Here is a 15420-nt window from a genome sequence, read left to right as displayed (position 1 = left end):
ATGAGGTATGTATTTTTTTCAATAAATTACTATAATGATGAACCTTTGCCAACTGTGATACTGTTTATTCTCTTTCACTGTAAGTATTTTGACAATAATAATACCACGGTTTCACCCTAGAAATTGAAAGAATAGTGGTGTATTCTGACTGTAAAAATAGCATAATGTGTCTCCATATTTATCTCATTGACAGATGTTTTTTCCCCCCTATTTGCAAGTAAGATACTGGAGAGTGGAAAGAAGGTCTGTTTGTTGTTATTAACAGTCAGCTTTGCAAATTCAGGATAAAGTGGTATGTTTACTGGCATGGACGAGTAAACACTTCAGTAGCCCCAGGTAAAATCTCTAAGTTACAACATAGCTGAAAAGTATATCCCAGCAAAAAAGAATCTTATTATGGCTAGATCTGTAATTACTCTGCATTTTTAAAAGGAATATAAATACTGTGTAAATTTTTTTAAAATCAGATCTTATTTCAGATTTTCATCAGGACCAGATTTGGTGGGGTTTTTTTTATATTTCTGGCCTTGCTTCAAGGGGAGGGGAAAAGATCTAATTTCTGACTGAGAAGAGCAGCACATTTCAGATATCACCACACTGATACAGGCCATTTTGGGATTAGCTACTTACTTATAAACAAATTACAGCATTATGAAATAAATATGCACACTGATGAGTTTTCACTGTAGCAGTTTTGTAGATTAGAATGTGCTTAAATTAAAGAAATTGTGGTTTATTTATAGGGTGAAATTATTCCACAACAGTGATTTATACCAATAAACTACTACCTTAGGGCTGTAAAAAAAAAAAAATTAGGTGCATTGAGAGTTAAGAGATTATATATGCAAAGATGTTTCAAGACACAGCAATTCCACAGGTACTTTTGAATGATACAACTAAAACAAGAAAGGCTGGTGGGAGATAGGGAGTGTAAACAGTTTGTAGTGTATGTGGTTTATATTTATGTATATCTTTACATGTTGCTATTCTTACCTTTACATATTGTGCAGGGCAGAACAAATGTTAAATCTTCACCAATTTCTTTATTCGACATTAGATACTTCATTAGTTAAAAAAATTAAACCATATCCCTCATCTATTGTTCTTAGAAACTCTAAGTTACTCTCTTTCTTGTATTGTAGTATTTTGCTTAATACTGAAGCTTTTGGCTACTTCTAGAATGTGCCGATTTAGCATTAAGTGTAGGAAAAATTTTACACTTTTTATACATTGATCTGAGAATCTGACTATTTAAAATAGTTGGAGATTGATAGATCACACATGATTGTAATTTAAGATGTATTTCGTTCATGTGCTCAGTATCTAATGAGATGCTATGAAACATACTACAAATTAATTATTAGAATAGTCTCTCTTGGTAAATCATCATCATCCAGATCATCTCTGGATTTCTGTGTTAATGTTGCATCCCAACAAAGAGGAAGTCAAGCAAAAACACCAAAAGGCCCCCATGGATGAACAAGGAGCTCCTGGGCAAAGTCAAACAAAAAAAAGGAAGCCTACACAGGGTGGAAGCAAGGGCAGGTAGCCCGGGAAGAATACAGAGAAACTGTCTGAGCAGCCAGGGAGCAGGTTAGGAAAGCCAAAGCCCTGATGATAGAAATTAGTCTGGCCAGGGATGTCAAGGACAACAAGAAAAGCTTCTATAGGTATGTCAGTGATAAGAGGAGGACGAGGGAAAATGTGGGTCCCCTCTGGAATGAAATGGGTGACCTGGTTACCCAGGATATGGAGAAGGCTGAGGTACTCAACAACTTCTTCGCCTCAGTCTTCACTGGCAAGTGCTTGAGCCACACTGCCCAGGTCACAGAAGGCAGGGACTGGGAGGATGCAGAACCACCCACTGTAGGAGAAGATGAGGTTCGAGAACATCTAAGGAACCTGAAGGGGCACAAGTCCATGGGACCTGATGAGTTGCATCCGCGGGTCTTGAGGGAACTGGCGGATGAAGTGGCCAGGCCACTCTCCATCATATTTGAGAAGTCCTGGCAGTCTGGCAAAGTTCCCGCCAACTGGAAGAGGGGGAACGTAACCCCCATTTTTAAGAAGGGTAAAAAGGAAGACCCAGGGAACTACAGGCCGGTTAGTCTCACCTCTGTGCCTGGCAAGATTATGGAGCAGACCCTCCTGGAGACTATGCTCAGGCACATGGAAAACAAGGAGGTGATTGGTGATGGCCAACACGGCTTCACTAAGGGCAAATCGTGCCTGACAAACTTGGTGACGTTCTATGATGGGGTTACAGCGTTGGTGGATAAGGGAAGGGCAGCCGACGTCATCTACCTGGAGTTGTGCAAGGCATTTGACACTGTCCCACACGACATCCTTGTCTCTAAATTGGAGAGACATAGATTCGATGGATGGACCACGCGGTGGTTAAGGAATTGGCTGGATGGTCGCACCCAAAGAGTTGTGACCAACGGCTCAATGTCCAAGTGGAGAACGGTGATGAGTGGCGTTCCTCAGGGGTCAGTACTGGGACCAGCGCTGTTCAACATCTTTGTCGGCGACATGGACAATGGGATCAAGTGCACCCTCAGCAAGTTTGCCGATGACACCAAGCTGTGTGGTGTGGTCGACAGGCTGGAGGGAAGGGATGCCATCCAGAGGGACCTTGACAGGCTGGAGAGGTGGACCCGTGCGAACCGCTTGAAGTTCAACAAGGCCAAGTGCAAGGTCCTGCCCGAGGGTCGGCGCAATCCCAAGCACGACCATAGGCTGGATGAGGAATGGATTGAAAGCAGCCCCGAGGAGGACTTGAGTGTATTGATTGATGAGAAGCTCAACATGAGCCGGCAGTGTGCGCTTGCAGCCCAGAAAGCCAACCGTGTCCTGGGCTGCATCAAGAGAGGCGTGACCAGCAGGTCGAGGGAGGTGATCCTGCCCCTCTACTCCACTCTTGTGAGACCCCACCTGGAGTACTGCATCCAGCTCTGGGGGCCCCAGTACAGGAGAGACATTGAGCTGTTGGAGAGAGTCCAGAGGAGGCCACGAAACTGATTGGAAGGATGGAGCACCTCTCCTGTGAGGACAGGCTGAGAGAGTTGGGGTTGTTCAGCCTGGAGAAAAGAAGGCTCCAGGGAGATCTAATTGCGGCTTACCAGTACCTGAAGGGGTCTACAGGAAAGCTGGCGAGGGACGGTTTATCAGGGAGTGTAGTGACAGGACAAGGGGTAATGGGTTCAAGCTGAAGGAAGGTCAATTTAGATTAGATATTAGAAATAAATTCTTTACAGTTAGAGTGGTGAGGCACTGGAACAGGTTGCCCAAAGAGGTTGTGGATGCCCCCTCCCTGGAAGTGTTTAAGACCAGGTTGGATGGGGCTTTGGGCAATGTGGTCTAGTGGAGGGTGTCCCTGCCTGCAGCAGGAGGGTTGGAACTAGATGATCTTTGAGGTCCCTTCCAAATCTAACCATTCTATGATTCTATGATTCTAATGTGTTGTTATAGTTATGTAAATGTAACATAATACACTGTATGTAGAATTTCCAAGTGTATGAAGTAATTTATTCAGTACTTTAAAGAAGTGTATAACCCTGGTAAAAAGATACATTACATAGATTGCTGCTATCAATCAAATAATTTTCCATGCAGAGTGGAGTTTCTGAAATCTGAGCTTTATTGAAGCAACAAAAGCATATGCAGCTGGATTTCTCTGTTCTTTTATAGCTGAGTTCAACAGGGCCGTATCACAAACACACTTGTAGTTCACCTGTGTGCTGCTGTTACACTCCCAGTTCCTAGCGTGACTCAGCCACATTGTCACCAAAGCTTAAAGAGTGTTTGCACAATCTCACTTCAGCATAATGCATAATGAACCTCAAATGAAACCTGCTGGCGTGTAGGATAAGGAATTTGCACTTCAAGTTATTGTCTCTGAACGGGGTTGTAAAACGTGCCTATATTGTTCATCCAGGAAGTGTGAAGTCGTAAAAAATAGGCTAAATTGCCATATTTTATCTGCTAGTTACTTCTGCATTTATTGCCTTTATGGACCCAAAGTCCTCCAGGGAGTGTGACAAATCCTGATTGTATTTTCTACTTAGAACTTTTATTTGTTCACAGATGTGGAAAGAAGAAAAACTATTAGTCACTGGGGATTTGTCTAGCTATGGGTGTGGCTACTTAAGAAGTGGTTCAGCTTTAGTTGCATTTTCATTATTCTGTCTACTTTGGTCTGATATCAGTCATGGACAACATACATCTGTAAATCTGCATTTCTTCATCTGGGAAATATAAATACTTTAGTAACCTTAGAGTAGTTGCATAACTGGTTGGATAGTTGCTGTACAAACTGAATATGTTTTCTGTTCCATAATTTGTCCATTTCTCCAACTGATACACCCTCTTTCTAGCTTTCTTACACTTTTATTTCTATCTTACATTATGGGGTTGTGATGTTGCAGAGGTCAGGAAGAGCTTTGGCTGTTGCAAGAATTGTCGTTTGCTTCTTCATTGGTATTAGTATAAACAGTCCAGAGAAGCGAGTTCAGGTGTTAGGAGCAATAGATCTACAAAGCTTGTCAAGGTCATTCTCTTTTTGTTTTGCTTCTAATGCTGCAACCTTTGTGAATCTTACTACAGTACATGTGTAAATAATTAGACTTCCAAATTAGAAAAATACACAGTGTGCAGCATATAGTCATTTTGCAAAGTCTGTTAGATCATGAGAGTTTGAATCATTTCCTTTGAGGCATTCTCTAAATATGCATTCATTAGAGGAAGCTGCATATTTGGAAATCAAAACTAGCCTGATCAAGACCTGCGTTTGCAATTTTGTGATGTTCTGGTTGTCAGAAACAACCTATGTTGGTAGGAAAAAAATTTATTTCTCTGACCCATGTTATTGAAAATATATATGGCATTAACCACAGAATGCTAGGAAATAAGTAGCAGTTTGGAAATATGAATAAGAAGCATGAGTTACATGGGGAAAAATTATTTTGTAACAATCCTTTTCTGTTTTGGAAATTTGGAGTAGCTGCGGTTTTATCTTGTTAGGAAACACTATTGGTTTTGAGCTCAGTTCTGCCCTTCATATACAGTGTGTCAGCAGCAATGTATTCTAGGCTCCTTGGCCTTTTTTCCTGCATGGCTTATGTCAATAGGATGGATCTTATTCAATAGCTGTATCTTGTATAGTTTGTACTTCACTGTTGTGACAAGAACTGGGGAGAGAGGGGAACTGAGTTTATGGGAAAACAAGGCATGTTTCATATCAATTTTAATTTCTTTTCAAAAATCCCCCCCACCAAGGCTAATGAAAGGATTGTTGCAAAAACACTGCCCAGATCAGCTGCTGCCTCTCCAAGGCTGGTGTAGTGGTTCAGGTTCAAATTCCAGCCCATACTGTTAGGCTAAGGTGGTAACTTGACTGCCTTTGGTGGTAATATTTTCCATTTTCAAAGAAGACAGAGGGGGTGGTGCACCAAGCTACTACTGAATTTCAGTAAGATTTGGATACTCAGTCCTTGTTAACCTACCCTGAAAAATCGTAGTCCCTGTGCCATAGAACCAGCAGCATTCTGGACTCCTTTCCTCAGCATCTTATTTTTCCCTTTTTGGTGTTAAGCACAGTAGAGAAATACAGGGCTGGTGCAGGGAGAAAGATGAGATGATACAGCAGACTCCATGTGCAAAATCAACAACGCCTAAGCCCAACCTGCAACTTCTAGTCATCAGTCTCTAAGTTTCATGTCAAACCTAGTGTATATTCTGTCAGTTTGTGGCCGCCTTTGGCAGTTAACATCTACCATGCAGGCTGAGGCAGCAGCAAGAAGGAAGCTGAGCCAGGCCTGGGGCTGCAGCTGGCCCTGGCCGCCCCAAGCAGGCTATGGAGGCCAAACTGAGGGAGGCTCACTGCCAGTGCAGGCACTGCCGCCTCCTCTGGCGTGGGCACTGGGTGAAATGGCAGAGAAGCTACAGGCAGGAAGTGGATGATAGAATCATAGAATCATTTAGGTTTGAAAAGACCTTTAAGATGATCAGGTCCAAACCATTGACCAAGTCCATCACTAAACCATGTCCCTAAGCACCACATCTAGACGTCTTTCAAATACCTCCAGGGATGGTGACTCAACCACTTCCCTGGGCAGCCTGTTCCGATGCTTGTGAACCCTTTCAGTGAAGAAATGTTTCCTAATATCCAGTCTAAACCTCCCCTGGCATGACTTGAGGCCATTTCTTCTCATCCTATCGCTTGTTACTTGGGAGAAGAGACCGACCCCCAGCTTCCTTTTCTCCAGGCTCAACAATCCCAGTTCCCTCAGCCACTCCTCATAAGACTTGTGCTCTAGGCCCTTCTCGAGCATTGTTGCTCAAAGGCTTTGTTTTGTAGCTCAGCTCAGTTGCTGCCATCCCTGTACATAACACAGAGCCTGAACCCACGGCTGCGGGGCAGAGCACTGCACAAGGCCTTGGTTGGTGTTTCCTCACAGCATGCTGTCTGGACGAATACTATAAAGGGTACGAGAGTGCCTATTTTTTTTTTTTCCCTAGTAACACATCCGAAATGTGCCCAGTCTTATGCTTAGGTTCATCATCTGAAAAAATGATTACGGGCTCTGTGGTAGGAGCACTGGAAGGATTTCGTTTTTGAGATCATCCTTCTGAGACCTGGACATCGCTAATGAGCAGTTGTGCATTGCAGGGTGTGTGGAGATGCACTAAAGAGCATCCAACCTCCCCGAGCGATGCCAGGAAGCCTGAAAGCACAGAGGGTGCTGGGAAAGAGCAACGAGCAGCAAAGAAAGGAGGGGACAGTGCAGAGCGCTGCTGAGGGACCCGGGTACCAGCAGGACACGGGGCCGTGCAGGGACAGGGGAAACGGCGCTATCAGCCCAGAAAAGATTGCTTCGTTTGAACATTTCTCTCTCTTTTCAGCCCAGATCGCGCCGCGACAGGGCGCGCGGCCGCTAGGGGGCAGCGTGCCTGTTCCCCTCCGACCGTTACTCGCGCTCCCCCCGCGGCAGCGCCCGTGGCCCGTGTGGAGACCCGCCTGAGGGGAACGGGCAGGGAGCGGCCGGCCGCGCCTTCCCCTCCCGCCTAGCACTCACCTCAGCGGCGCTGAGGCACACCACTAGTAAGAATGTTGTAGTAAAGTCAGTGTAATGAGCACGGCATACTTTTATTTCCCTTTTCGAGCGTTTCTTCTCTCTGCTGAGGGATCTCTTATGTAACGACACTGCAGTCTCAAGAGTAGTTTTCCCCGTTTTCAGCTGACCTCATTTCAGTGCGTTAAATAAAATACGTGCAATTGGTGGTTTAAGCACTATTTCAGAATTTGCACTGGGCTAGTAGATATTTACTTTTCTAAGTTCTGTTACATAGCCTATAGAAGTTTATCGTTTTCTGAGAAAAAAAGGAATTCTCACATGTGGAAGACATTAAACGATATCTGTTTCTGCTTCATGTTTTACATTCTTATGCCATCATTCATTATTTCAGAAAGTAAACATACATGAATTATATATAAACAATAAAGCCAATCGATTTTCTTTTGATTTCTCTGTAGAGAGTAGAAATAAGGTCATGACTATGTCCTGAGAATGTGAGGATTGCCAAAATACACAGTAGATACTTTTCAGAGAAAAACAGTACATATCAAGTAACTGTTGAGTCATAAACCCCTTAAGTTAGTGTAAGCAGATGTTGGTTACAGCTCACATTGATGGGAAGTATATAATCACCACCCCTATAGCCACCCACTGTCCATTTCTGGTTCAAGAACTTCCCCGAAAGCCTGTTTCTAATTTTATGGAAACCCTTTGAAATTTGGCACAGTTTTCAAAAGTATGTAGGAAAAAAAAGGCTGCCAGAGGTTTGGCCTCCAACTGTGAAAACAGACACTGCCTTTTCAAACTTCTCTCCTAGATCCACTGACCAACACCCAGAAGAGAGAATTTACATTCTTTTAGAATACGAGCGGAAAATGAAGGTCTGTATGCTGCTGAATTCAGCTTTTGGTAACATTTACATCTGTTGTTTTAAACTGTCAGCTATTGCACAAGGCCAGGCTCTGATGTGAAAGTATTTAAAGAAAAAGGAAAGGGAAGTCTTTTCAAATGTACTACAGGGACATTTTTGTTTGTTGCTTGGACGGCTTGCAGCAGTTAGAGAGGGTGGGAGGACTTAATTATTTACAAGCCATAGAACTGTGCTTCAGGCAATATTATAAATGTAATTATTGTTTGTTTCTGTCCTGCAGACTCAGCTAAAAATCATATTTGGTGTGGTTATATGCCTTTTGCTTTCCTTATTACTTATGTGTATTATACTGCTTCCATCAAGAGGTAAGGCATTTATAATCTAATGTAGTGTAAAACACAGTATCTTTAGCTACTGTGGCTTCTAAAGTTCACAAAAGTTTGTCAAATTACCTTTAGGATTGTCCTGTCAGTATTGTTATGGCTTTATCACTTTACAGAAATGTACTGACAGCTGCAATATCCTGAAGGTAGGATTGAAATGCCAGCAGATGTTGAAACAAGGAACTCCTTGAAGTGAAAAGCATTTGAATTAACTCTATTGTGCATGATATATAATGTTCTTAGACAGGACTACAAAAATAATTCTCAGATCTCCTCATATTATGTTATTTTTTTATGTTAGGGGTTAGAAGACTCTCACAAACCTTTAGTAATTTCCTTTAGCTTGGTGAACTTGTATTTGGTTTTAAATGGTTGTGTAATAATTACAGAAGTTCCCTATCCAATTACAAGTTAAACATTTTGTTGTAGGTAGAGTATGATGAATTATTTGTGAACATACTTAAGATTGCATTTGAAAATTAAAGTCAGCATTGTATAAAATAGGGATGCATAGCTTGCTCTAGTATTATTATGCCAGCTGTAGGTAAATCAACACAGTGTGGTCTGCTGAGTCCTCTGGTAAAGTTTGAAGTGAATGTGGTTTGAAATTTGGAGCCTGAGTGGCACCGACTTGGTGGTATTTTTTCTCTGTTAGAGGCATAGTAAGGGCAATATAAGTATTTGTATGTCCCTTTCACTATAGCAGATTAATTGAATGGCAATGAAATAATTAAAATAGTAATAAAAAGCCTATATTCTAGTAACAGTATCTATTTAAAGGGATTTTTTTTTTCTGTTATTATTCTTTGTTCATGTGCTGGCAGGGTGACTGAGATGAAGAAATCAGTTTTGCATTTACAACTAAATGTTATAAAATCAGCTATCTGCTTAAGTCTTGTGAAAGTTAAGTCCTGTAGTTAATATGCAGGTTTTGTGAAAGGTGAAATCTCTTTCCTACCTGATATTTCTGTGGAACATGGTTATCACGGGTTGTTTTGTTGAGGGAGGGGTTGGAGGTTTCTGAAGTAGTTAGCGTTGATTCTGTTATGCAGCATGTGAAGACGAGGATAGATTATATCAAGGTGGGAGTCAGTGCCAGGAAGAGATGCCACCTCAGAGTGATAGGTTTGACTTTTACTGTCAATGCCGGATTTTTTGGCTAGCTTAAGCATGGTCAAATCTGAGCTTTCATTACTAGATAAATGTATGGTATCAAGTCAGACTTACTCATACCAAGTCTGCATGTTAAAACAGGGCAAAATATTTTTATGAGATTTAAATAAAAAAGAGCAGTGAGGAAACAAAGAGGTCGGAGACCAAGGATTAGTTTGGCAGCGTGAAGAAGTTGCTAAAGAAGGTACTGTAGGAGGAAGTGAATACACTTTTCGCTTCTGAAGTTATCACATACCAGCTCACTGGTCTTAGTCTGAGCCTCTTCAGTACGTGAGCCCTTACGAAGAAGTCTTTTCATCTCTATGGTTTCTTGGAATAGCAGCTTGGTAACCAGCCATATCAGACATGACATTTAGATCCAGTAGGATGATAAAGAATTTACCTTACAGAATTACTTTACAGAATGCTTTTGAAGGAGCATTTTAGACAATTGTGGAATGCACAATTATGTTGAACACATCTGGTTATGGCTTCTTATTCTCAGATGGAACTGCAAGTGCTGCATTTATCTGTTTAAATGCCTAAAACTTTTTGAATTCTTAGTAGTCTACTGATCAGTTGTAAAAGGAAGAAATATAAAATAATTTTGCTGTTACAAATTTTGCAAGTCGAAGACAGACCGGAAATAGCTACAGGGATGGAATGCTGTTTGTACATTCCACTTTTACTACTGCTTAACTGGAAGGATGTGGCAACCTAGAAAGACAATTCTTTGCATATGAGAAATGTCTCATCGACTAAATTTCTGCTTAAGAAATCAGCAAAGAGAAGTGTCATCTGTAATTCTGAAAGAACTCGAAGAAATATTTAGTTCTGGGTTTGTCTGCTAAGTTTCCAGTAATTTCATGTTCTTCAAACTTCTCAAAATGTGATAGCTGGTTTTGGTTTACACATGGAAGAGTATCAAAATGTGAAAAATTCTCAAAAGTTATACTGGAAAATAATTTTCTGTTTGGAGAGGATAGTCGGGGGAAATACTTAGTTGCAGTTATTACACAATTTCTGTGAGGCTGAGAGAAGCAAAGCAGGCAATCTCAATATAGTGAATGACATCTATGTCTAAGAAATTAGTGACAGTGTCTTGACATTTCTTTGAGTTAGGAATGTGCTGTGTGATTTCCCTTACTATGATAACCCAACTCTAAACAGTTCAGACAGGTTCTTTTCCCTTGTACACTGGTATACCTAGTCGTGTTCTTCTGCAGCATAAACAAGAAAGAAACCACCTGTCTGCAGTTGAAAAGCAATAGCAGAACCACAGGCAGAGTTACAATTAACTGAATGTATGCTTAGGCTTCAAATTAATCTTTTCTTCTGCTATTTTTAATGAATATCCAGAATCCTGCCTGTCAATGTTTCTGTTCCCATTGTACACTTGACCTAGGTCTGAGACCAAGACCTCAGTTCTCTAATGTTGCACATTAGGTGATAGAGCATATTTCTCAGCCAGGAAGTGTTGAGCAGCCAGTTTCTCAGGAACTGGTGGTGTCCTTTGCTACACCCCAGCCAAATCCATTTTCTGATTCAATAAATGCCTTCCTCTGTTCCGATGCAAAGTCAAACAGGGTAGCTTCCAACATTGTGGAGTGGAAGAAAAATGCTTCCAGTCAGGAATTCCGTTGCTGGCATGGAATTGTTAGTTGCTGCTTTCTAATTGAAATATGTGCCTGGATATTAGACTTAAAACAGAAATAAAGTTAAGCAGAAATTCTCATCTTCTTGGCCATCTATCAAAACTGGCAAGTGACAAGCAGAGATTATAAACTCTCAGCTGTTGCTGAAGCTTCTTGTAATTGAAAATCAATAGATTACTGTGAAAGTGTGCTTCCACCAAAATCTGGTGGTTCAGTCTTAGCTACGAGTTCAGGCTCAGATCTAAGTAATAGTATAAACCTAGCCACAGTGATCTGTATGCTGGTGGCAGAGAGCTATCATAAGATTATTAGAACAGAGTAATAAAAAACAATATTAAGATGGATTAGACTAATGTATACCTCTTCTGTTTGGTACTTTAAATTGCATAAAAATTGGTAGGAATTCATGCTAAAATCTTTCTGATCAGGAGCGTTGGAATTAATTTCTGATGCTGAACTGGGCTGTGGTTTCCTCAAGTGGAAGGCTGTCTTACCTGCAAGTGTTGAAGGAGCTTGTGCTTTAGCTATTCAGCATCAGCCCACAGAGATAAGAGTGGACATTCTAGTCCCAAAGCAGACTATAATACCATCTGAAAGCTGGCTGTCTCAAGATGCTAACCAGTTTTCTTTTGGCAAGTAATCTATTTGCTGTGTAGCAGTGGATGCTAAATAAAATACATATAAAAATACATATGTATTAAATACATATAAATACATATATACAGCTACAAATATAAAAATATATATAAAAATAACAAATACAGAAACCAGAACACTTTCTGATTATTATGTACACTTGGTTTAATTTGGCAGAGGTAGACACAATTTTTATGGATGCACATTATACCATGTTGTGGGATAAGCCAGCAGGGCTTTGAAATGTAAAGCAAGGATTGTGTTGGCATACTCACATCCAATCTTTGAAAGGGAATAATCCTCATAATACAAACAGAATTTTGATGGATTGGTGTGCATAAAGTTAATCTGAGTTTAATATAATTGAAAGTTCTGCTTTCTGTGTTTTATTAAGCTCTCTCACAACAGTGAACTGAACAGTAAAGGAGAAGGTATCTGCATAAAGCCAGTGGCAATAGATGCTTACAGGCTTTTATCACCACAGTTATACATGTAAATAGAACACACTGAAATGCATGAGTGAATAATTATGATCATGGAATATATAAAACAGTTACCCTGTGAAGCAAAATAACCAGTTCAGTGCACAGAGAAATACAGAACTGCACCCTGTACATGAATGCAAGTGGACCATAAAGGATTCAAACTGAGACAGGGAGGTGGTGAAGGGAAAAGAGCAAAGTTGAAATTTGGTAAGCTTTTGTTTCTGTGGTTGGCTCTGCTATTTGCCTCCTTTTTGTCCCGGGGCATCTTTTTTCATCTTTGTTATTTCATGGAGAAATGAAACACATCAAAAGAACTTACCAAGCCTACCAACAGCCATCCAAATCAATGTCTATGTAGTGCAGCAGACATGTAAAGTACTTTTCATGTTAGGGTCTGCTCTGTGAGCAGAGATTTCAAATACTATTATTTAACCAGTCTTTAGGTACAGAAGAAAGAATCAGCAACAATTATAGGAAACAACTAAAGATCATAGAATTATAGAATCATAGAATGGTTTGTGTTGGAAGGGATCATCTAGTTCCAACCCCTTCCATGGGCAAGGGACACCCTCCACTAGACCAGGTTGCCCAAAGCCCCATCCAACCTGGCCTTGAACACTTCCAGGGAGGGGAAATCCACAACCTCTCTGGGCAACCTGTTCCAGTGCGTCACCACCTCACAATGAAGAATTTCTTTCCAATATCTAATTTAAATCTCCCCTCCTTCAGTTTAAAGCAGTTAACCCTTGTCCTATCACTCCATGCCCTTGTAAACAGTCCCTCTCCAGCTTTCCTGTAGGCCCCCATCAGGTACTGGAAGGCTGCTCTAAGGTCTGCCCGGAGCCGCCTTTTCTCCAGGCTAAACAACCCCAACTCTCTCAGCCTGTCCTCATCAGAGAGGTTCTCCAGCCCTCTGATTATCTTTGTGGCCCTCCTCTGGACTCACTCCAACAGATCCATGTCCTTCTTGTACTGGAGACCCTAGAATTGAACACAGTACTCCAGGTGGGGTCTCACGAGAGTGGAGGAGAGGTGGCAAATCACCTCCCTCAACCTGCTGGTCACACTTCCTTTGATGCAGCCAAGGATACGGTTGGCTTCTGGGCTGCAAGCATACATTGCTGGGTCATGTTGAGCTTCTCATCCAGCAGCACCCCAGGTCTTTCTCCTCAGGACTGCTCTCAGTCCAGAGATGCTGCTTTTAATGAAAGATGCTGCTTCTAATTAAAACATTTAAATATATCTTCTGTTGCCTAGAAACGAGCATTCAAAATTATAAGTAATCAAGTAAGAAATAGTTGTGTTCACATTTTTTGCAGTCCATTGGTAGAAATTCAGATAGGACTGGACACATTTTGAAAATCATTAGCAGTCATAATAAATTATCACAGAATATTAAGTATGTAAGGGTGAGATGGCTAACAGAATAAAGGTTTAAATTAGAGCTGTGAAAATTAGACCAGAGATGAGACATTTGTGATATTGCTTGTCTTTTTAGTAAAAACTCCTCTTAAGCTGAGAAAAGAAACCAGGAAATTTTACCAGATTAAAGTATCAAATAGGACTGCAAATTTAAGCCTTCTATACATCCAACCATGGAAACAGATCTTAACAGTGGATTTCTTTTGCTAATAGGCATATTCAGTTAGAGAATTTAAACTGAAAACTAGTGATAAGTAACCGCCTCTCAATATAAATAGAAGTGGATTCTTCTTTGGAATTATTTTCTATGCATTTTTTAAGAGTTTGCCATCTTCTGTGCTTATCATTAATGTATCAAGGGATTTATTATGTATAGTCACGGTATTAGCAAGAGGGATTAATTTTTTATTGAACTTCTTGGGATTTTTCTGGACATAGTGCTAGCTCAGAGTTTGTACTGGTATGTTTTTGCCTATGGATTGGCATTCAGTTTTATTTCTCATGACAGCTTTCTTCTGCATTAGTGCAGACAAGGCTAGTGTCAACAGTCAACTTGACATGTGTATTCTACAGTAAGTAACAGTCACTTAGCAGAAGAAAATGTGTATTATCATTACAAAGTAGCATAGAAGAGAATACGAAGAAACATTTCCCAGGAAGTCAGTGTGATCTTAACAGAGAGGGCATCTGTAATGAGGAAGTGATGGAGCATGATATGAAACCTGAGGGCAATGAGTCATCTTGATTATCTGCCTGTCATCTGAGAGCTCTGAAGGAACAGGGAAAGTGGCAGAGACCTACCAGGCTGCATAGTGACATCCCCACTACCTCTGAAGACCATGGCAAAAGTCCCCTTGATTTTAAAGGAGAAAAGCATAGAATCCGAAATGCATAGACTTAAAAGCTGCCATTATTATGGTACTGAACTTTAAAAACTGGCCTTTATCAGAAATGTTCCTGTGTCTTTTGAGGATTAAATATTTTGAGTACTCTTTCTCTTGTGAATTCCATAGTTGGGGGGGGGGTTGGCTTTTTTCTACCTTTTTATAATGGCATTTTTCTTTTCCATGCACTTAGTGAGCCAGCTTTTTCAGCATTATCCTCTTCTCATCCAGTTGATTCTCCTTAAATTCTGTTTTTAAAAATCTGCCCTAGCTTAAGGTGTTTAGCTTTGGGAAGAAACATAGTCAGACAAGAACCACAAAACCAAATATAATTTTGTGCATTATTTTTATGCAACTATCTGATCTGCTAAGAAATCAAATATCAGAGTACCTGTCTTCTTTCTAGAATCATTGCCAATTTTCTTTTTCAGCATCAAATAAAATGTTGAAGTTTGGGCTCACTCATTCATTACTTTGCAGCATTATTTTTACCTACATACCTTCATCTATTTCTTTCGTGTGGCTATTAAGAAATATATGTGGATGGTGATTATTTTGCAAGCCTTGTATCCATCTTCTAACACTGGTTGATGAGGCATTTTTAAAATTTGGCAGTAGGGGTTTGTATGCACATCCTGTCATTTGACTCTCTGCCGAATATGTGCAAGTCCCTATTAAAATAGTTGTCTCTACCTAAAACACAAGTTCATGAAACCTATGCTTTAAAAAAAACTTTGATTTGTCTTTTGTGTGGAAAATACTTTTCTTGGACTCACAGTTTCTACAAGTAAATACATCTGCATGAATAAATGACTGGGTGAAATAAATTAGTTTGTCTAGTTTCTAATTTTGTATT

At 40.6% G+C, this 15420-nt stretch overlaps 1 protein-coding gene across 2 annotated transcripts in view; it reads left to right on the top strand.

Moving 5' to 3' along the window:
• Positions 1–7724: 7724 nt before the first annotated feature.
• Positions 7725–15420, top strand: part of FAP (fibroblast activation protein alpha) — a 46824-nt gene continuing 39128 nt past the window's right edge. Inside the window, exons 1-3 of one of the 2 annotated variants that reach the window (XM_054830165.1) lie at positions 7751–7812; positions 7894–7957; positions 8228–8312. In XM_054830165.1, the coding sequence (XP_054686140.1) occupies positions 7952–7957; positions 8228–8312 (91 nt within the window). In that variant the 5' untranslated portion in view covers positions 7751–7812; positions 7894–7951. Of the gene's footprint in view, positions 7958–8227; positions 8313–15420 lie in introns of both variants that reach the window. The other variant, XM_054830166.1, reaches the window with a different exon arrangement.

This window comes from Grus americana, chromosome 6 (genome assembly GCF_028858705.1).
Source record: "Grus americana isolate bGruAme1 chromosome 6, bGruAme1.mat, whole genome shotgun sequence".
Lineage (NCBI taxonomy): Eukaryota > Metazoa > Chordata > Aves > Gruiformes > Gruidae > Grus > Grus americana.
This window is presented reverse-complemented; position numbering and strand designations above follow the sequence as displayed.